Source organism: Oncorhynchus gorbuscha, linkage group LG14 (genome assembly GCF_021184085.1).
Source record: "Oncorhynchus gorbuscha isolate QuinsamMale2020 ecotype Even-year linkage group LG14, OgorEven_v1.0, whole genome shotgun sequence".
NCBI classification, from domain to species: Eukaryota; Metazoa; Chordata; class Actinopteri; order Salmoniformes; family Salmonidae; genus Oncorhynchus; species Oncorhynchus gorbuscha.
The window spans coordinates 67,378,449-67,401,455 of record NC_060186.1 but is presented as its reverse complement, the minus strand read 5'-3'; the positions used below and the strand labels follow the sequence as shown (position 1 = coordinate 67,401,455).

Below are 23,007 nucleotides of genomic sequence, written 5' to 3'. Positions count from 1 at the left end.
GTCCTAAAGTCTCCCCATCTCCAGGTGGGTCCTAAAGTCTCCCCATCTCCAGGTGGGTCCTAAAGTCTCCCCATCTCCAGGTGGGTCCTAAAGTCTCCCCATCTCCAGGTGGGTCCTAAAGTCTTACCATCTTTGGTGACATGGATGACATAAAGGCCTTCCTCGTTGCCCAGGGCAACACGCTCGTGATCTGAAGAGAAAACAACAAGAGGACATTTGATTCAGAGTCTACTGCATGGCCAAAGGTGCATCTGTACTGCAGTCATTAGGACCATGGTAAAGACAGAGGGAGACTGCAGCTCAACATGTAATGGCTCTACACTACAAACTAGTCAGATAGAGTTTTGTTCATGTCCATATATTGACTTCAGTACTACATGGCCAAAATAAAGAGGCTGTGTGTGCGTCCTCCACCAACCTATAATAGCGGCGGACTGCGTGGTCTTGATGAGCGGCAGCGTGCTGTCGTAGGCCTCTTTGGGCACGTAGACAAAACGCTCCTTCAGCTTGTTCTTCTTCAAGATGCGCTGCAGCTCGTTGAGAAGCCCCACCCACTTGTTCCTCTCGTGGTCGCTGTCAGCCAGGATCAGAATGGAAGGCTTGTGACTGGAGGAGGGGGAGAGCTGGGATGCCGTCACCTGGAGGGGTAAGAGGTCAGAGGTACTAAGAGAGGAGACAGCTTTCAGAACGGCCTCCCAAACAAAAGCAGACGTATTGTTAAAATCTGAGAAATCTGAAGACTGTGGAACAAGGTGGGGGAGTAATCACTGAGTAAAAGTATGAATGAATAAATGCATGTATTCATGAATAAAAGGCTAACCCTGAATATACATGGGATGTCCTTGCGACTGGCATGAATGACGTCCGACGCCAGAACAGAGCTGACTGAAAACTCCTCATCCCTGGAAAACAAAAAAGGAGAGAGAGTGAACTAAAGAACTAAACCCAGAGGTAATACTAATAAGCAGCCATCTCTCTCCCATCAATGGGAGTTGTAGTTCAGACAGCGCTCAGGTTGTAGTCCTTACCTCATGTCTATGACCTGACTGACGACTACACTGGGCGTTGTGGTCTTGCCCTCTCCCAGCTCGTACAGGAAGAGCTTGAAATCACACACCACGGCCACCGCCCGCTGCCAACCCTTCTTCACCCCGGTGGGTTTGGGCACCTGGGAACACATACAGGGACAGACAAACACTTTAGTCTCCCACATAGACCCAGACCCTTTTTTGGGGGAGCTATTGGCTGCGCAGAGTTTTTTCCCATCCCAGTACTACAGACAGACATTTTATTATACACACACACACACCGTTAACAGGCAAACCTCACAAACACACACAGGTAGAGAGGCTATACATACAAGGTAAGATATATGTTTTTAAAGGTCCACTTTAAATCACATGTAGGGAGCTACTCCAGCAGGAAATTTCAACCAAAAGTTTTTGAAAGAGTGCATAAACAAATACAATCTTCTGTGTCTTACGTACTCTGACGTGTCCTTCGTAGGCGGTGCCAATGCCCCTCTGAGGGTCGATGCCCAGCGGCCCCCTGGTCTGGTCGTGTGGCACGGGGCACACTGCTGGAGCCTTGTCAGCACATGTCACGTGGCACGAGAAGTTACACACTACAGGACCAGACAGGAGAGGAGGGGTTTTATCCATGTATAGCCACATCAAGCATTAAAAGAGAATGTACTGCCACCTCGGTCTAGTCCCACTTCACTCTTCCTGCTTCCATCCTAGCTTTTCCTTCACTCCCATCTGTCTTCCTCCCTTTATCCCCCTCTCTCCTCATTCTCCCATCTGTCTTCCTCCCTTTATCCCCCTCTCTCCTCATTCTCCCATCTGTCTTCCTCCCTTTATCCCCCTCTCTCCTCATTCTCCCATCTGTCTTCCTCCCTTTATCCCCCTCTCTCCTCATTCTCCCATCTGTCTTCCTCCCTTTATCCCCCTCTCTCCTCATTCTCCCGTCTGTCTTCCTCCCTCTCTTCTCCTCCTCCCCACGTTTATCACTCCCCTTCTCCCCTGTTCTACCTTCACAGGTGCAGCCCTGGCGAATGAGTCCCACCATCAGAGAGGTGCACTGGTTACACTTGGTGGGAGCACTGAAGGACTTCACCACAAACTGGTGGGCTTTGGGCTGCAGGTGACAAACAGAGGAGAACAGACGGCTGGTCAAAACACAGGACAAATACAGAAAGGTTGTGCGCACACACACACACACGCACACACACACACGCACACACACATTAAAGGGACATTTTATTTAAGTACAGAAACGGTAAGCATATTAATCTTAGCTTGTTCTTTGTCAGGTCCATGGGAGTGACATTACAAAGTATTGACTGTGGTTAAAACAGTAGAGCAAGGAGGATGTCAGGTCTTACCTTGGGTGATGAGCGGCCGATACTACCATAGCCTCCTGGTCGCATGGTGGGGGTCTGGACTGTTCCTGGGTCTATCAACTGGAGTGTGGGAGAAGAGAGAGAGATTTGAGTACAGCGTAATATATACCTTCGCTATAAACCAGCGTAGTGGTCAAAATTCAGAGGTCAGCGTTCACCTCAATGGGCTCTACGTCGCTGGCCATGGAGGGCGACCGTGAGCGAGACTTTTTGGAGTCCTCGTCCCTGGATGGGGTGTTGGAGGGAGTGAAGTTATCCACAGAGTCCACCTGGAGAAAAGAGATGTAGAAAGAAAGAATAAAAGGAGTTACAGGACATGGAAGACATGGGCTGCGTTTCAAACTCAGACACACCCTCCTTCAGTTACCCTCTCGCCTTAAGCCCTTGGGGGAAATCCGCGCGGCCATATTTATCGTCGGTCGAAATGATTAGCCAAGCAAGGGAAGTTTGCAACGTAAGCCACTCAGCCCTCGTTTTCTAATGGAGTTTGCAATAGAGGTCGACCAAATAATCGGAATGGCCGATTAATTAGGGCCGATTTCAAGTTTTCATAACAATCGGAAATCGGTATTTTTGGACGCCGATTTGGCGTTTTTTTACACCTTTATTTAATCTTTATTTAACTAGGCAGGTCAGTTAAGAACACATTCTTATTTTCAATGACTGCCTAGGAACAGTGGGTTAACTGGCTTGTTCATGGGTAGAATGAAAGATTTTCACCTTGTCAGCTCTTACTAGTCCAACGCAATAACGACCTGCCTCTCTCTCGTTGCACTCCACAAGGAGTTACGCGAATGCAGTTAGCCAAGGTAAGTTGCGAGCTAGCATTAAACTTATCTTATAAAAAACAATCAATCATAATCACGAGTTAACTACACATGGTTGATAATACTAGATATTATCTAGCGTGTCCTGTGTTGCATATAATCTGACTGAGCATACAAGTATCTGACTGAGCGGTGGTAGGCAGAAACAGGCGCGTAGACATTCATTCAAACAGCACTTTCGTGCGTTTTGCCAGCAGCTCTTCGTTATGCGTCAAGCATTGCGCTGTTCATGACTTTAACTCCCGAGATGAGGCTCGTGTAACCGAAGTGAAATGGCCAGCTAGTTAGCGTGCGCTAATTGTCGATGTGTTGCTGGTTCGAGCCCAGGGAGGAGCGAGGAGAGGGACGGAAGCTATACTGTTATACTGGCAATACTAAAGTGCCTATAAGAACATCCAATAGTCAAAGGTTAATGAAATACAAATGGTACAGAGGGAAATAGTCCTATAATTCCTATAATAACTACAACCTAAAACTTCTTACCTGGGAATATTGAAGACTCATGTTAAAAGGAACCACCAGCTTTCATATGTTCTCATGTTCTGAGCAAGGAACTGAAACGTTAGCTTTCTTACATGGCACATATTTTTACATGGAACATATTGCACTTTTACTTTCTTCTCCAACACTTTGTTTTTTGCATTATTTAAACCAAAATGAAAATGTTTCATTATTTATTTGAGGCTAAATGGATTTTATTGATGTATTATATTAAGTTAAAATAAGTGTTCATTCAGTATTGTTGTAATTGTCATTATTACAAATAAATACCCGAGCCCTAGGACCGTGCCCCAGGACTACCTGACATGATGACTCCTTGTTGTCCCCAGTCCACCTGACTGTGCTGCTGCTCCAGTTTCAACTGTTCTGCCTTATTATTATTCGACCATGCTGGTCATTTATGAACATTTGAACATCTTGGCCATGTCCTGTTATAATCTCCACCCGGCACAGTCAGAAGAGGACTGGCCACCCCACCATAGCCTGGTTCCTCTCTAGGTTTCTTCCTAGGTTTTGGCCTTTCTAGGGAGTTTTTCCTAGCCACTGTGCTTCTACACCTGCATTGCTTGCTGTTTGGGGTTTTAGGCTGGGTTTCTGTACAGCACTTTGAGATTTCAGCTGATGTACGAAGGGCTATATGAATAAATTTGATTTGATTTAATTTATGGTCCTTCAATAATCGGTATCGGCGTTGAAAAATCATAAATCGGTCGACCTCTAGTTTGCAAGTGTACAACTATGTTCACTTCGGGGCCCCATAATTCAATTTGAGACGATTGTACATCCGCTAAGACAAGCCCAAACATAAAACCCCAACGTCAATATGGATTCAACATACAAGTGTAAGTAAAAACAAAGTTAGAAATTGTGCACAAACACTCCTCGTAAAAGTAATCATGTTTTTGTTTGGTTATCTTTTGGAAATGGTAGAAAGAAAACATTTTCCTTCTGTTCCAGCTAGGCAGGCTAACGTTAGTTAGCTAATTAACTTGATAGCTATCGTAAAGTAGGCGTATATTAATAATTACATATTTAATATAAGTAGACATGCACTCAATTGTCTGTAGCGCATATAAAGCACCCACAAGCTACCGTCGGGGGACGAACGAGTGATGAATTTCCGGGCAAGGGTGGTCCATTTAAAATGAATTCCTTCCTCCCTGTAAACTCAGACGTCATGATACGTAATCAGAAGTGTCCACTTAATTTGAGGGCTGAGGGGAGAGGGTGTGTCTGTTAAGTGTTTGGAATGCAGCCATGGTGTTTGGGAGCTGGTAGAAAGTAAGGAAACCAAGAGGGACCAAAAAGCACCATCCATGCTTAGAGGGAAAAGCAAGAGATCCATTGAACCAGGTAGATGCACAGTATTAAAAAGGTAAATGGGGATTGTGGTCATAGTAGATATAGGACTGACCATCCCATTGGTCATTAGGAAGCCTAGAGGTTGGACCACAAACCCATGAACCATGCACATGACAGGGGCGCTACACATACCCATTGACCATGCCGACCGTACCACGAGAGAGAACAGCACCACCATACACCATGCTTTTGGTTTGGGGAAATCTTGGAGGACAACAACATATAGGCTAGGCTAGTGTAGCTAATTGGAGGCCTACAGTGCAGGCCATTGCAGTAACAGGCTCCTTACAAGGAAGCATTCAATATAACTTATTTGAAAGTCCAAGGTTGCTTTTTCCCCAAGCAGACAATCAACACAACACAGACAATGTATTCCCATTCATGCAAAAGACCCAATTGAGATTCAGAGGATGATTCAGGGGATGATTGGGCACAGACAAAATAACAAGCACAGAGCTGCTGCTTAGCTTACACGTCTGCCTTTGCTAGTTGGCCCAACTGATGGAGAGCGCTTCAGTGGGGGAGAGAGGGACAGAGAGAGGGATGGAGAAATGGAGAGATGTAAACATTAAATAGGCTACCATTCCTTTTTTGTGTCCCATATATTTGTTGAAGATGTCCACATTGCACTGAAGGACTGGGTAGGGAAATCTCTGCCTACACAGTGCACAATTTTTCACCAGAGCCCCAGTGCACTGTGGGGAATAGGGTGCTGTTTTGGGACGTAGACTCTAGGTCTAATCTGGGAACTCGTGATGGTACTACCGTGTGAAAGAGAAGCTCACTACAGGCTATTAAACAGAGGTATGTTCTGTAGTGTCTGGACTCAAAGTCAAGTAGCCATGGATAACTTTAAAGAATGTCCGTAGAGTGACTGTCTACATGGAACTCTAGTAACATCAAGTAACTGACCCAAGCAGTAGAATCAGATATTAAAAAATACAAAGAAAAATCCACCTTATGGAACAGCGAGGACTGTGAAGAGTCACACACAAAGGTACAAACACACTATACACATGTACACCTGGAATGTGTGTTGTAGAAGAGTAGAAGACATTTAATGAATTGTGAAATCTGTTGTAAAATGTATTTTAATGAGAAAAAATGTTTGTATTAGAAACTATATTACTGCCATCATTTCTGCTGGACCCCAGGAAGAGTAGCTGCAGTCTTAGCAGGAACTAATGGGGATCCTTAATAAATACAATACAAGGAATCCTCGGTCTACAAAATTATTTTAAAGTCGAATTGACAGCGTTTTAGCAACATGAAATCTTATTAAAAGCTGTTCATATACATTTCCTTCAGAAAGTATTCACACCCCATTACTTTCCACACATTTTGTTGAGTTATAGCTTGAATTCAAAATGTACACACAATTAGGGCTGTGGCGGTTATGCAAAAGGCAGGCGGTGTCACGGTAATTGACCATGAATTAAACATGAACATGTTTAGTATCTCCAGGCCTCCAGCATAGGAGCTGCATACAAGCCGCTGATAACGCCTTTGGAACATCTACATGTAAAAAAAAAATATAATAAATCAGTTGAATAAACACCATCATAATAAATCCATTATGTATTTCAGTCAGGTCTAAAGAAACATTACGATATGAAGAAAATGTATTTCAGAAGAACAGAATGAGTCGGCCTACTGTATGTTATCTGGCTATGTGCCCTGCCATAGGCTATTCGCTTGTTCATTTAACTGACAAGATATGCTTATAAGTACCATGCCATTATTTTATAGTAAGAGGAATATAATTGAACATCCACAATGACCATGTTTTACACTCAGTTTACACTCGCCCCCATTCTCATCAACGGAGCTGTAGTGGAGCAGGTTGAGAGCTTCAAGTTCCTTGGCATCCACATCACCAACAAACTAACATGGTCCAAGCACACTAACAGTCGTGAAGGGGGCACGACAAAACCTATTCCCACGCAGGAGACTGAAAAGATGTGGCATGGGTCCTCAGCTGCACCGTCGAGAGCATCCTGACGGGTTGCATCACTGCCTGATATGGCAACTACTCGGCCTCCGACCACAAGGCACTACAGAGGGTAGTGCGTACGGCCCAGTACATCACCGGGGCCAAGCTTCCTGCCATCCAGGACCTCTATACCTGGCGGTGTCAGAGGAAGGCCCTAAAAATGGTCAAAGACTCCAGCCACCGTTCAGCCACTGTTCTCTCTGCTACTGCACGGCAATCAGTACCGGAGCACCAAGTCTAGGTCCAAGAGACTTCTAAACAGCTTCTACCCCCAAGCCATAAGACTCCTGAACAGCTAATCAAATGGCTACCCAGACTATTTGTACCCCCCCACTGCCCCCACACATTGTACCGGTACCCCTTGTGTATAACCCTGCTATTGTTATTTACTGCTGCGCTTTAATTATTTGTTTTTCTTATATCTTACTTTTCTTTTTGGTATTTTCTTAAAACGGCATTGTTGGTTAAGGGCTTGTTGTAAGTAAGCATTTCACTAAATTCTACACCTGTTGTATTTGATGAGGTAAAAGGTTTATGTTTCTGTCTCCATATGATATGGTAAATATATCCAATGCAAAACATGTCATTTGCATATATTTCCGTTAATTTCCACGGAAAGTTTCCACCTACATTCCCCAAAATGTGCAACCCTAATAGTGTTTAACATGCGTTTTGAACGACTTCATCTCTGTACCCCACACATACAGTACAATTATCTCAAAGGTCCCTCAATCGAGTAGTGAATTTCAAGCACAGATTCAACCACAAAGCCTGCAATGCCTTGCAAAGAAGGTAGACATAAAAATACAATTGAAAAAAGCAGACACTGAATATCCCTTTGAGCATGGTGAAGTTATTAATTAGGCTTTGGATGGTGTATCAACACACTCAGGGACTTTAACATGAGGCCAATGGTGATTTTAAAACGGATACAGTTTAATGGTTGTGATATGAGAAAACTAAAGACGGATGAACAATGTTGTAGTTACTCCATAATACTAGCCTGTACAAAATACAAAATATTCCAAAACATGCATCCTGTTTGCAACAAGGCACTGAAGTAAGTTCAAAGTAGTTCTTGTCCTGAATACAAAATGTTATGTCTGGGACAAATCCGACAACTCATCACTGAGTATCACTCTTCATGTTTTCAAGCTGGTGGTGGCTGCATCATTCTATGGCTATGCCTGCCATTGGCAAGATCTTTTTTTGGGGTGGATATATAGAAATGGAAAACAGCTATAAGCACAGGAAAAATCCTAGAGAAAACCTGTTTCAGTCTGCTTTCCACCAGACACTGAAAGACAAATTCACCTTTCAGCTGGACAATAACCTAAAACACAAGGCCAGATATACACTGGAGTTGCTTACCAAGTAGACATTGAATGTTGCAGAGTGGCTGGGTTAGATTTTCAAGATTTAAGTCAAAACTGTAAGGCAAGACTTGAAAATGGCTGTCTAGCCATGATCAACAAACAGAGCTTGAAGAATAAACCAAATAATACATCTCAGAGACTTACCCATAAAGACTCACAGCTGTAATCACTTCTACAAAGTATGGACTCAAGAGTGTGAATACCTATGTAAATAAAACATTTCTGTATTTCATTTTCAATACATTGTGGAATAAGTCAAGGGGTATGAATAATTTAATTAAAATAAAACCTAACAAACATCGGTCTTGTCCAGGACCGGAGTCTACACAGACCGGTGCACAATAGCCAATCAGAGCTACAGTAGGCCTATATGTAAATAAGCCTGCCATCATTCACTTTGTGTGTTTAAATGCTGTAGTAACAGCATTAGCCAAAAGCCACAAAATACAACTGAATGTATTTCTGCAATTATATAAACACAACAGGAGTTCTGTTACATTTGGGAACTTTAGTCAAACAACCATGAAAAGGTTTAATATGATACATAACATGATATCTGTTTGTTTCATATATGACACGGTGTCAGTTCCACTTGAAGTCTTAGCTAAAAGCCAAGGAGCCCAAACCCTCACTCAATGGCTGTCACAATTATCCACCCTTTTCCTGAAGTGTGCACTTGCACACCTTCTCAAACGATGCTCACAGACACGCACACAGATGGACACAGAGGGGTATGGGTCACGAACTCACACAAACACTGGATCAAATGTCATCACCACTCTTTACGAGGCAGCTAGTTAGCTTATAGTCTATCTACAGTCTAAAGCTCCACACACACACACACACACACACACACACACACACACACACACACACACACACACACACACACACACACACACACACACACACACACACACACACACACACACACACACACACGTTGCCCACTGCTCAACAGAAACTTACGTCTTCCCAAAACTCATTTAAAGAGGATGAGGATGAGGAGTCCTGATATAGCAGAACATGGAAGCAGGGAGAAAACCAAATCAAAACAAGATGTGACATATTCATACAAATGAAAGAAACTAAATCAATAAAAGAAAATGAATGTTCTGAACCAAATCAATGTTGCCTTTTAAGTGAAGGAAGGAACAGCCACTCACAGAAAATATATATAAAAATAAAGGTTGATTTAAGAATGAATCTAATATTTAAATGAATCAGAGACAATGGAATTCAGAACAGATGATTTAGGTTACTTACATCAAACTGGTCCAGGGCTGAGGTGGGGGCGTTGAGGAAGGCCAGGAAAGAGTTCTGGGAGTCCTGGTGTTTCACACCTACAGAAGACAACCATCACATCAGCATGCTGTACGGTGAAGTGGCTTTAGCACAGAAAAAATGTGGCGCTCTCCCATTTCTTAGTTGCTCCAGTTATTCCATAGAAAAACTAAAAGGTTGTCACTCAAATAGAAAACATGGGGTGGAGAGGAGTAACACAGGTCAGAGGTGATGGTTCCAGTCTCACCCCTACGCAGGCGGAACTCCTCTGTATCCTTCTTCAGCCTCTCCATCTCAGCCAGCAGGTCCTGGTTCTTAGTCTCCGACTCCTGCAGTTTACTGAGGAGAGAGGAGGATGGAGGAACAAGAGAATGTCAACCAGGTCAAATCAGATCATGGAAGTGTAACAGAGCAATGGTGCTTCAGACTTTCTTGACAGATTGCAATGTACTGTACTTTATTGTGCCTGGCGTCCCATGTAAAGATTCAGTGTATTCTCAGTGTAGTTCTTAGACTAAGTAAGAGCTTAAAAGTAGAAGTAAGTAAGAGCAGCAGTGGACGTACCACTCAGTGGAAATGTTGGAGGCCTTAACTTTGTTCAGTTCATCCTGGATGGTCTGTTTGGCTCTGATCTCAGCATCCAGTGCAGACTGCAGCTCCAGACGGGCTGACATGTCCAGCTTAGCAAACCTCCGCACCTTCCACGGCATGTCCTGCTGTAGGGGGAAGGGAGAGTGTGAGACAGAGGTTAAGAAAGAAGGGAAAGTTCAATGCAGATGTGAGGTGTGTGTGTGTGGTGTGTGGTGTGTGTACAGTGCATTCGTAAAGTATTCAGACCCCTTGACTGTGTGTGTGTGTGTGGTGTGTGGTGTGTGTGATGTGTGGTGTGTGTGTGTGTGTACAGTGCATTCGTAAAGTATTCAGACCCTTTGACTGTGTGTGTGTGGTGTGTGTGTGTGTGTGTGTACAGTGCATTCGTAAAGTATTCAGACCCCTTGACTGTGTGTGTGTGGTGTGTGTGTGTACAGTGCATTCGTAAAGTATTCAGACCCCTTGACTGTGTGTGTGTGTGGTGTGTGGTGTGTGGTGTGTGTGTACAGTGCATACGTAAAGTATTCAGACCCCTTGACTGTGTGTGTGTGTGGTGTGTGGTGTGTGTGTACAGTGCATTCGTAAAGTATTCAGACCCCTTGACTGTGTGTGTGTGTGGTGTGTGTGTGTGTGTGGTGTGTGTGTGGTGTGGTGTGTGGTGTGTGGTGTGTGGTGTGTGTGTACAGTGCATTCGTAAAGTATTCAGACCCCTTGACTTTTTCCATGTTTCGTTACAGCCTTATTAAAAAAAATCCTTAATCTACATATAATGATAGACATTTTTGCAAATGTATTAAAAATAAAAAACAAATATCTTATTTACATAAGCATTCAGACCCTTTGCGATGTGACTCGAAATTGAACTCAGTTACATCCTGTTTCAATTGATCATCCTTGAGATGTTTCTATATCTTGAATGGAGTCCTCCTGTGTTAAATTAAATAGATTGGACATGATTTGGAAAGGCACACACCTGCTTTATATAAGATCCCTCAGTTGACAGTGTGTGTCAGAGCGAAAAGCAAGCCACTCAGACCATAAAGACACTCCGACCATGAGAAACAAGATTCCCTGGTCTGATGACACCAAGATTGAAATCTTTGGCCTGAATGCCAAGCGTCACCTCTGTAGGAAACCAGGCACCATCCCGTCGGTGAAGCATGGTGGGGGCAGCATCATGCTGTGGGGATGTTTTTCAGCGGCAGGGTCGAGGCAAAGATAAACGGAGCAAAGTACAGAGAGATTCTTGATGAAAACCTGCTCCGGTGGGCTCAGGACCTCAGACTGAGCGAAGATTCACCTTCCAACAGGACAATGACCCTAAGCACACAGCCAAGACAACGCAGGAGTGGCTTCATGACAAGTCTCTGAATGTCCTTGACTGGCTCAGCCAGAGCCTGGAGTTGAACCCGATCTAACATCTCTGAAGACGTGAAAAGAGCTGTCCAGCAACACTCCCCAACCAACTTGTCAGAGCGTGAGGGGATCTACAGAAAATAATGGGAGAAACTCCCCAAATACAGGTGTGCCAACCTGTTTGTGCATTGTCATTATGGGGTATTGTGTGTAGATTGAGGCTGTAACCTAACAAAATGTAGAAAGTCAAGGGGTCTGAATACTTTATGAAGGCACTGTGTATGTATATATAAGTACACGTCTCACCGTAGCCCTGGCTCCCAGGCTGGTGTTCCTCAGTCCCTCCAGTTCTTCAGTCATCTTACTGGCCAGAGCCTGGAGATAGCCTCGCGTATCCTTCTCATCGCTCACCCTGGAACACACACACACATTATGCACAAACAAACCTTTCCATAACATACACTCACATCATTATGCAAACACTCACAATCCTGTTTGGCGCACACACACAGAAACACACACCCTATAGTTAGCCCTAGGCATCACACTAATCACTCCATGTACCAGACCTTATACATGAACTCAGGATGACCCTGTCACACAGTCAATAAATACAGCTATCGGTATATGAACAGCCCTCACAACTATCTGCAGTATACGTTACATATATCCTCATCAAACCTTTGACTTTAACTGGGCCTCCCTAACACAAACTACATGCCAGCTAAGGTCACAATAACTCACCATTACCCTAATGAGTATTATACTAAGGACGGGTACCAAATGGCACCCTATTCCCTATATGGTGCTCTGCGTTTGAACAGAGCCCTATGGGTTTGGGCTCTGGTCAAACGTAGTGACCTGAATAGGCAATATGGTGCCATTTGGTACAGCTTCTATGTGGAAATACATGCAGGGTTGTGAATAGGCTTCCTCCAGTCCCAGTCACATCCTCCCTGGTCTGTACATACACATTTCCCCCACTAGAGGTCCCTGTGGTCCGGCAGGTAGCCTTGCGGTTAGAAAGTTGGGCCAGTAACCGAATTCTTGCAAGTTCGAATCCCCGTGCCAACAAGGTGAAAAATCTGTTGTTTTGACCCTGGGCAGATTCAGACGGGATGAGTCCCTGTCCAAGACCCCCACTCTCAGAGGGAGTGTCAGATCCCTGTCCATGACCCCCACTCTCAGAGGGAGTGTCAGATCCCTGTCCATGACCCCCACTCTCAGAGGGAGTGTCAGATCCCTGTCCATGACCCCCACTCTCAGAGGGAGTGTCAGATCCCTGTCCATGACCCCCACTCTCAGAGGGAGTGTCAGATCCCTGTCCATGACCCCCACTCTCAGAGGGAGTGTCAGATCCCTGTCCATGACCCCCACCCTCAGAGGGAGTGTCAGATCCCTGTCCATGACCCCCACTCTCAGAGGGAGTGTCAGATCCCTGTCCATGACCCCACTCTCAGAGGGAGTGTCAGATCCCTGTCCATGACCCCACTCTCAGAGGGAGTGTCAGATCCCTGTCCATGACCCCCACTCTCAGAGGGAGTGTCAGATCCCTGTCCATGACCCCCACTCTCAGAGGGAGTGTCAGATCCCTGTCCATGACCCCCACTCTCAGAGGGAGTGTCAGATCCCTGTCCATGACCCCCACTCTCAGAGGGAGTGTCAGATCCCTGTCCATGACCCCCACTCTCAGAGGGAGTGTCAGATCCCTGTCCATGACCCCACTCTCAGAGGGAGTCTCAGATCCCTGTCCATGACCCCACTCTCAGAGGGAGTCTCAGATCCCTGTCCATGACCCCACTCTCAGAGAGAGTCTCAGGGGGAGTGCGTACATTTCCATTTCACTTGTACAGTTTACCCACTTGTACTTGCAGTGAAACAGGTCAAATATAAGCGCCTCCTATTGCGCTGGCAGGTCGGAGCATTGGCCCAGTCACCGAAAGGTTGCTGGATCAAATCCCCGAAGCTGTTGTTCTGCCCCTGAACAGGTTGAGTTAAATGCGGAAGACACATTTCAGTTGAATGCATTCAGTTGTACTGACTAGTTCTCCTCCTATTGGTCCATAAAGGAGCTCTGAGACACACTCTTCCTGTTTCTCCTACTGCAGTGGCCTGGAGTGGCAGGCAGGGGGCACCACCCATCGCTGCTTCACTTCACTGGTACAGTTTGCATGTATGTGTGATATGTGCAAATTGCCTGTCAGGCAAGAAAGCCAAGCAGCAGTAGCTAGGTATTGCTCTCGGTCTCCTCTCTCTCTTTCTTTCTGTCGCTCTCTATCAGCTGTTGTAGACAGCTTCTCTGAATGGAGAAGATACTGTAAAGACCAATAAATCATCTGTATGTCCTTTGAAATATTTGGGGTCCTGAGTGAGTGAGTGAGTGAGTGAGTGAGTGAGTGAGTGAGTGAGTGAGTGAGTGAGTGAGTACATGTGTGTAAGCAAGCATGCGCGGACGTGTATTTGAGAGTGAACGTATGTCCTGTATACATGTCTCTATCACTCACCACTGGATAATCTCAGTGATCTGGGCCTCCCAGTGAGCAGCACTCTCCTTCTTGTCAGCCAGTTCCCTCATCTCCTCCTCCAGCTGTCTGTTGCTAATGCTCAGCTTCTCAAACATAGGCGTCAGCTAGAGGGAGAGAAGACAGAGGAGAGAAGACAGAGGAGAGAAGACAGAGGAGAGAGGACAGAGGAGAGAGGACAGAGGAGAGAGGACAGAGGAGAGAAGACAGAGGAGAGAAGACAGAGGAGAGAAGACAGAGGAGAGAAGACAGAGGAGAGAAGACAGAGGAGAGAAGACAGAGGAGAGAAGACAGAGGAGAGAAGACAGAGGAGAGAAGACAGAGGAGAGAAGACAGAGGAGAGAAGACAGAGGAGAGAAGACAGAGGAGAGAAGACAGAGGAGAGAAGACAGAGGAGAGAAGACAGAGGAGAGAGGACAGAGGAGAGAGGACAGAGGAGAGAAGACAGACGAGAGAAGACAGAGGAGAGAAGACAGAGCCAAAGATATTATACAGTGTGGTAATTTGCAGCAATGTTTCAAGGGCATCTTAGAGCTCCTCTATTATAGAATGGTCTGCCGATCCATATGAGAGACAGACTCAGTCTCATCAGAAAGTCTTAGGATTGATTGTAGTTTGGCCCAGGGGGTAACTTTGGATGGTTCCAATGTCCCCCCCAGTCTCAGTCCCCAGTATTTATGCTACAATAGTCTATGTGCCTAGGGGCTACGGTCAGTCTGTCCTATCTGGTGTCCTGAGTGATCCATCAAGTTCTCCTCCCCCTCCATGTCTCCCCTCCCGGGGGGCCTGAGCCCTAGGATCACTCCTCAAGACTATCCGTCCTGACGACACCTGGCTGTCCCTGTCCCCAGTCAAACTACTAATTATGTCACCTCTGAATGCTCGGCTATGAAAAGCCAACTGACATTTATACCTGAGGTGCTGACCTGTTGCTCCCTCTATAACCACTATGGTTATTATTTGGCCCTGCTGGTCATCTATGAATATTTGAACATATTGAAGAACAATCTGGCCTAAATGGCTATGTACTCTTATAATCTCCACCTGGCACAGCCAGAAGAGGACTGGCCACCCCTCAGAGCCTGGTTCCTCTAGGGAGTTTTCCCTAGCCACTGTGCTTCTGCCTCTGCATTGCTTGGTTTTTGGGGTTTGAGGCTGGGTATCTGAAAAGCACTTTGTGACAACTGCTGAAAGGGCTTTATAAAATACATTTGATAGATTGATTGATTGATGGTAAGGAAAGGTAGGGCAGAGGAAGACTGGGGGAGGAGGGGAGGGCAAAGGGAGCGAGAGAGGGAGGAGGGGAGGGGGAGAGGAACGCTCATTGACAGTTGCAGAGGGAGTGTGTTTTCCTGTAATGGTTTGACAGTAGGAAATTCATTCCAGTTCATATTGCTACTATCAGATAAGTGGCAAGATAGTTGTTGGTTGTAAAACAGTTTGAAGGATAATTTAAACAGGCTAAACATACTATTTGCAAGGTAAGATTCCATTTTCTAACCTCACATTTATAGGATCTCTCCAAATGGAAACAGCTACCTTTAGAATGATATACAACCACTAAAAATCATCTGATCCTTGTATCATGGCTTTCAGTATGAAGGTACTGTATGTGAAACAACACAATCAAATGGGTCAGTGTCCCAAATGGTACCCCATTCCCTATAGAGTGCACTACTTTTGAGCAGACCCTTATGGGCCCTGTTGAGAAGTAAATAGGGTGCCAATTTGTCTGCATACCAGATGTTGTTCTCACTACCCCTCTCTGGCAGGTTGTGTTCAGGAAGGCTTGGGGAATGTTGTTCTCACTACCCCTCTCTGGCAGGTTGTGTTCAGGAAGGCTTGGGGAATGTTGTTCTCACTACCCCTCTCTGGCAGGTTGTGTTCAGGAAGGCTTGGGGAATGTTGTTCTCACTACCCCTCTCTGGCAGGTTGTGTTCAGGAAGGCTTGGGGAATGTTGTTCTCACTACCCCTCTCTGGCAGGTTGTGTTCAGGAAGGCTTGGGGAATGTTGTTCTCACTACCCCTCTCTGGCAGGTTGTGTTCAGGAAGGCTTGGGGAATGTTGTTCTCACTACCCCTCTCTGGCAGGTTGTGTTCAGGAAGGCTTGGGGAATGTTGTTCTCACTACCCCTCTCTGGCAGGTTGTGTTCAGGAAGGCTTGGGGAATGTTGTTCTCACTACCCCTCTCTGGCAGGTTGTGTTCAGGAAGGCTTGGGGAATGTTGTTCTCACTACCCCTCTCTGGCAGGTTGTGTTCAGGAAGGCTTGGGGAATGTTGTTCTCACTATCCCTCTCTGGTAGGTTGTGTTCAGGAAGGCTTGGGGAATGTTGTTCTCACTACCCCTCTCTGGCAGGTTGTGTTCAGGAAGGCTTGGGGAATGTTGTTCTCACTACCCCTCTCTGGCAGGTTGTGTTCAGGAAGGCTTGGGGAATGTTGTTCTCACTACCCCTCTCTGGCAGGTTGTGTTCAGGAAGGCTTGGGGAATGTTGTTCTCACTACCCCTCTCTGGCAGGTTGTGTTCAGGAAGGCTTGGGGAATGTTGTTCTCACTACCCCTCTCTGGCAGGTTGTGTTCAGGAAGGCTTGGGGAATGTTGTTCTCACTACCCCTCTCTGGCAGGTTGTGTTCAGGAAAGGGAATGCTCCCTGTTTTCCATGGATACTATCAACTTCAAGGCACTCAGTCTTTTCTTCATATTTACCGTAATAGGAAATACCACAAAAACAAACAGCACTTTTAGTCCAATATATCACAACTCCTACAAAAATATTTTGCTTGGGAAATTCCATTTCTCATTCCCATATTTCCCGCTTCCAAGGTCAATAGTTTGGGATCCAACGGGACGTTGCATTTGCCTGTTTAGGATACCATGGTCTGTTTTGAAGGTGGATATTGAACAGTGATTATATTGGCTTTACCAGGAGAGAAGGTTGGTGGCGGCGGTTACCTCAGGTCAGGGTGTGTGTGTGTGCGTGTGTGTGAGCGAGAGAGGGAGTTACCTCAGGTCTGTGTGTGTGTGTGTGTGTGTGTGTGTGTGTGTGTGTGTGTGGGGGTTACCTCAGGTCTGTGTGTGTGTGTGTGTGTGTGTGTGTGTGTGTGTGTGTGTGTGTGTGTGTGTGTGTGTGTGTGTGTGTGTGTGTGTGTGTGTGTGTGTGTGTGTGTGTGTGTGTGTGTGTGTGTGTGTGTGTGTGTGTGTGTGTGTGTGTGTGTGTGTGTGTGTGTGTGTGTATAACATCTCACCTTGTCCAGTTCGTTGGAGAGTTTCCTGTTCTCCTCGGTCAGAATGACTCTCTCCCGCTCATACTTCTGCTTATACTCCATCTCAAACTCCTCCCGCTCGCTTTGGCTGTCTCACACACACAGATATGATCCATCATCACACACACAGACACCAATAACACACTGAACCTGCTATTCAGAGAGTATCCAAATGTCTGTATGAACAAGGCTAGCCAGGGATGCTAAGCTAGAGGGTAGAAAAGCACATCCTGATAGCTTCCAGACTGTATAAGAGATTGTTAGAGCAATGTTGCTTCTTCGACCTGGACAGAGGCAGAGGGGGATAACACCAGTTAGATCTAAGGGACTAACACAGGAACGAGGGTCTTCTCGGGAGCTAGGTCAGGGGAGAGAAGGTAACTCAAGTTAAACCTCACGGAGTACAATACAGTAGAGGCCAGGGTGAAGTAACTATAACCATGTTTACCTCATATAACACTCGCTGGGAAGAAGAGGAAGAGGACAGTTAGGTAGGCATCTCTATAATATAATATTACAGGAAGAGAGAGTAACTGTCCTACTGAATATGACAACTCTATAGACCGGTTTCCCGGTACCGGATTTATTTAGTATATCTATTCCTGGACTAAAAATCTATTTGAATGACAATCTTCAAGTAAACAGACCAACAATGGCAGTTAGAGCGAAGGAACTCTAAGAGATGTATAAGGGTCTTCTCAGGAGAACGGTTACAGTAGAAGGTAGGGTTGTCACCAGTACCATGATACTCAGAAGAACCTTGGCAAGGAACATGAAACAGACCATTTCTTTAGGGAAACTAAACTGTCTTATTTTGTCACATTTCCACCTATAGATTGGGAAATAAACAATGTCTGACATCGAGGAGGAAAGAGTTTCGTTTGGGTTTTCCTTGTTTGCTGTGGAAAAATTAGCTATCGTAGCAGTTATTCAAGATCAAAATACACTGCGAGTACAGCACACTAGAGGCCATTGTGAAGTAACGGTAACCATGTTGACCTTGTAAAACCCTCGCTGGGAAGAGGAGGAAGAGGACAAGCTATATATAGCTACTACAGAGACCAGAAGCACGTCTGAATGCCATGTCTACATCTCTGGATAAACTGTCCTATATGTCTTTATGAGTGCTTTCTAGTGTTGTGGACATCCAAACCTAGGAAGGCTCTACCGCACATAACCCATTACACACACAAAGACATAAACATGTAGACAGACACACACCTCTCCCTGCGTGTCTTCTCCAGTTTGTCTTTGAGGACCAGGATCTCTTTCTGCAGGGTGAGCTGCTGTCCCTCAGCGTCGCGGAGCTCCTTGCGGAGGACCTTGAGTTCGTTGGCATGCTGCGCCTCCCTCCTGCTCAGCTCCTCCTCGTAGAACCCAGTCTTCTTCTCCAGGTCGGCCCGCAGCTTCCCCACCTCCTGGCTCTGGTCCGAGCCCACCACAGAGGCTGACGGCCCCACCTGCTTCTGGTTCAGAGGAAGAGAGGAGTTGGCCACATTCACACAACCAGGAAAACAGAGAAATTACAGGAATGTATTAAATTAGTGAACACCGTAGTAAAAATATTTTGCAACGGAAAGCGTTTTGTAACAAAAGTGCGCGTTTCTTATTGGACAAGTTCAGAATCGTCCCTCATTTCTTTCCGTCTGCCTCACGTTGGTTCCTAGAGAATACACCCCAGGTGTGTGTGTAAGAGCATTGCTTCCGCCGCTGTCCCAGACTGGGTTCGAACCGGGGACCCTCTGAACACATCTACCGTGTCAGCCATGAAGTAGCATTATCAGTCAGGCCACAAAACACCTGGGCCGCAGAGCAAGTGACGTCACCGATCCAACAGTACTAGCACACCGCTAACTAGCTAGCCATTTCAAATGGCTAAAATAAGCATCTATGACTACAAGACGCTAAAATCCAAGTTTGTTTGTGTGTTTATTTGTGTGTGAGAAGGAAATATAAAAAAAGTGTGTGTTAGTATGTGTGTGTTACCTTGAGTCCATCCAGCTCCTCCTCTAGCAGTCTGCTGTACTGCTCAGAGCGTTCTCTTAGTTTCCTCTCCTTCTGAGCATCAGCTGTCTGCTCCTCAGACTGGGACTCCATCTGAGAGACAGCAAGGGGTTAATGCACCCACGCACGCACACACACACACAGAGACACAAAGTAGAGACCCACACACACACACAGAGACACAAAGTAGAGACCCACACACACACACACAGAGACACAAAGTAGAGACCCACACACACACACACACACAGAGACACAAAGTAGAGACCCACACACACACACAGAGAGACACAAAGTAGAGACCCACGCACACACACAGAGAGACACAAGGTAGAGACCCACGCACACACACACAGAGACACAAAGTAGAGACCCACACACACACACACACACACACACACACACACACACACACACACACACACACACACACAGAGACACAAAGTAGAGACCCACGCACACACACAGAGAGACAAAGTAGAGACCCACACACACATACACAGAGACACAAAGTAGAGACCCACGCACACAGAGACACAAAGTAGAGACCCACGCACACACACACAGAGACACAAAGTAGAGACCCACACACACACACAGAGAGACACAAAGTAGAGACCCACACACACACACAAAGAGACACAAAGTAGAGACCCACGCACACACACACAGAGACACAAAGTAGAGACCCACGCACACACACACAGAGACACAAAGTAGAGACCCACACACACACACACACACACACACACACACACACACAGAGACACAAAGTAGAGACCCACGCACACACACAGAGACACAAAGTAGAGACCCACACACACACACAGAGAGACACAAAGTAGACCCACACACACACACAGAGAGACACAAAGTAGACCCACACACACACACACAGAGACACAAAGTAGAGACCCACGCACACACACACAGAGACACAAAGTAGAGACCCACACACACACACACACACACAGAGACACAAAGTAGAGACCCACGCACACACACAGAGACACAAAGTAGAGACCCACACACACACACAGAGACACAAAGTAGAGACCCACACACACACACAGAGAGACACAAAGTAGACCCACACACACACACACACAAAGTAGAGACCCACACACACACACACACACACACAAAGTAGAGACCCACACACACACCTCTAAGAACCACAGGAACCACGTGACTACTCTACCTCCTTCTTGGCCCTCTCGGCCTTGCGCACCTCCAGCCGTAGAGCCTCCACCTTCTGGGACCAACCCTCCATCTCCTCCTCCTTGTCCCGGAGCTGACGGCCCAGGCGCTGCTTGGCTGATCTGAGGTCAGTCAGACGCTCGTTGAGCTCGGAGAACTCCTGCATGGCCAGCTTCCTCTGGCTGTGGGCCTCTTTCAACTCCTTAGACTGACTCTTCATCTTGCCGCTGGCCTCCACTAAGTCCTAAAGGGAGGGAAGACGTGTACAGATTGATTGGTCAGACTGGGTGGTCGTCGGTCCAACGGCACTCAGCTGGTAGAGAATGGTCACTTGCAACGCCAGGGTTGTCAAAATCGATTCCTGCTGGGGCCACCCATAAGAAAATGGATGCACTCACTGTCGTTTTGGATAAATACATCTGCTTAATGGTAGATATTACAGATAGACTCAGGGTCCGAGTAGTTTTATACCCTTTTCATACTGCAGAGCTGAGCCAATATACCACCTTGACGCATAATATGCATATAACACATCTGCTGGAGCAATGATGTGAAGGACCATGTGAAAATAAAATAGAGGGAGGGAGGTGCTACATACAGACAAACACACCCAGGTGGTGCCACATACAGACAAACACACCCAGGTGGTGCCACATACAGACAAACACACCCAGGTGGTGCCATACAGAGAGAAACACACCCAGGTGGTGCTATACAGAGAGAAACACACCCAGGTGGTGCTATACAGAGAGAAACACACCCAGGTGGTGCTATACAGAGAGAAACACACCCAGGTGGTGCTATACAGAGAGAAACACACCCAGGTGGTGCTATACAGAGAGAAACACACCCAGGTGGTGCTATACAGAGAGAATCACACCCAGGTGGTGCTATACAGAGGTGGTGCTATACAGAGAAAACACACCCAGGTGGTGCTATACAGAGAGAATCACACCCAGGTGGTGCTATACAGAGAGAATCACACCCAGGTGGTGCTATACAGAGAGAATCACACCCAGGTGGTGCTATACAGAGAGAAACACACCCAGGTGGTGCTATACAGAGAGAATCACACCCAGGTGGTGCTATACAGAGAGAAACACACCCAGGTGGTGCTATACAGAGAGAAACACACCCAGGTGGTGCTATACAGAGAGAAACACACCCAGGTGGTGCTATACAGAGAGAAACACACCCAGGTGGTGCTATACAGAGAGAAACACACCCAGGTGGTGCTATACAGAGAGAAACACACCCAGGTGGTGCTATACAGAGAGAAACACACCCAGGTGGTGCTATACAGAGAGAATCACACCCAGGTGGTGCTATACAGAGAGAAACACACCCAGGTGGTGCTATACAGAGAGAATCACACCCAGGTGGTGCTATACAGAGAGAAACACACCCAGGTGGTGCTATACAGAGAGAAACACACCCAGGTGGTGCTATACAGAGAGAATCACACCCAGGTGGTGCTATACAGAGAGAAACACACCTTGTGCAGGTCGTCCTTCTCCAGGTTGAGACTCTTCATCTGTTTCTCCAGGTTCCTGATGTGTTTACATGAATCCTCCATCTCTCTACGGACTGATGAAGCTTCTTCTAACTCATGTTCCTGTTGACCTGAGTCTAACACACATTACAGAAGGCCAACAAATTACATTTCACTATGATGCAGGTTCCATTATAGTGTACATTTCAAATTGTAGTCAGTTTGCAGACGCTAAATGTACGCTCTGGATAAGAACATACATGTTCATGCTTTTGTACTGATCTCCCGTGGGAATCCAAACCATAACCCTGGTACAGATCACCGTGTGGATTATGAATAGCATCTCTGTTTATCTCTCAATGTATTTCAGTCCTACTCTATCATACACTTGGCTATGCATGTAAATGCTGACCTGGCTGGTTTGTGTTTGTGTTCTACTACACAGCAGTAAACTTTTACAGTAGAACGTTTGTGTTCTACTACACAGCAGTAAACCTTTACAGTAGAACGTTTGTGTTCTACTACACAGCAGTAAACCTTTACAGTAGAACATTTGTGCTCTACTATACAGCTATACAACCTTTACAGTAAAATGTTGAATGTTAACCTGCAATCTTTTTCTTGAGGATGTCAATCTCAGTCTTCAGACTCCTGATCTCCACCTCCTTGTTAGAGGGGACGGGTGCTGGTCCTTCTCCTGACGCGTGCTGCAGGGCCTGGACTGTCTGGGTGGACTCTGGAACACAACATACAGGGAGAGGATGAGAAGGAGAGGAGAGGAAAGGAGAGGGGGAGGAGAGGAGAGGATAGGAGAAGGGGAGGAAAGGAGAGGGGGA

General features: G+C 46.1%; 1 protein-coding gene across 11 annotated transcripts in view; it reads right to left on the bottom strand.

Moving 5' to 3' along the window:
* The window catches only part of LOC123995321 (serine/threonine-protein kinase MRCK alpha-like), a 120,339-nt gene that overhangs the window by 22,549 nt on the left and 74,783 nt on the right, over positions 1-23,007 (bottom strand). For 3 of the 11 annotated variants that reach the window (XM_046298858.1, XM_046298853.1, XM_046298849.1), the window contains 20 exons: positions 22,779-22,907; positions 22,175-22,308; positions 20,681-20,923; positions 19,462-19,572; positions 18,697-18,941; positions 17,458-17,563; positions 14,199-14,323; positions 12,001-12,106; positions 10,312-10,463; positions 9,995-10,086; positions 9,730-9,806; positions 9,433-9,474; positions 2,563-2,673; positions 2,387-2,464; positions 2,034-2,139; positions 1,488-1,624; positions 1,029-1,168; positions 821-902; positions 419-638; positions 128-190 (listed from right to left, as the gene is read on the bottom strand). In XM_046298858.1, the coding sequence (XP_046154814.1) occupies positions 128-190; positions 419-638; positions 821-902; positions 1,029-1,168; positions 1,488-1,624; positions 2,034-2,139; positions 2,387-2,464; positions 2,563-2,673; positions 9,433-9,474; positions 9,730-9,806; positions 9,995-10,086; positions 10,312-10,463; positions 12,001-12,106; positions 14,199-14,323; positions 17,458-17,563; positions 18,697-18,941; positions 19,462-19,572; positions 20,681-20,923; positions 22,175-22,308; positions 22,779-22,907 (2,499 nt within the window). Of the gene's footprint in view, positions 1-127; positions 191-418; positions 639-820; positions 903-1,028; positions 1,169-1,487; positions 1,625-2,033; positions 2,140-2,386; positions 2,465-2,562; positions 2,674-5,566; positions 5,606-9,432; positions 9,475-9,729; positions 9,807-9,994; positions 10,087-10,311; positions 10,464-12,000; positions 12,107-14,198; positions 14,324-17,457; positions 17,564-18,696; positions 18,942-19,461; positions 19,573-20,680; positions 20,924-22,174; positions 22,309-22,778; positions 22,908-23,007 lie in introns of all 11 variants that reach the window. The other 8 variants (XM_046298851.1, XM_046298854.1, XM_046298855.1 and 5 more) reach the window with 6 other exon arrangements.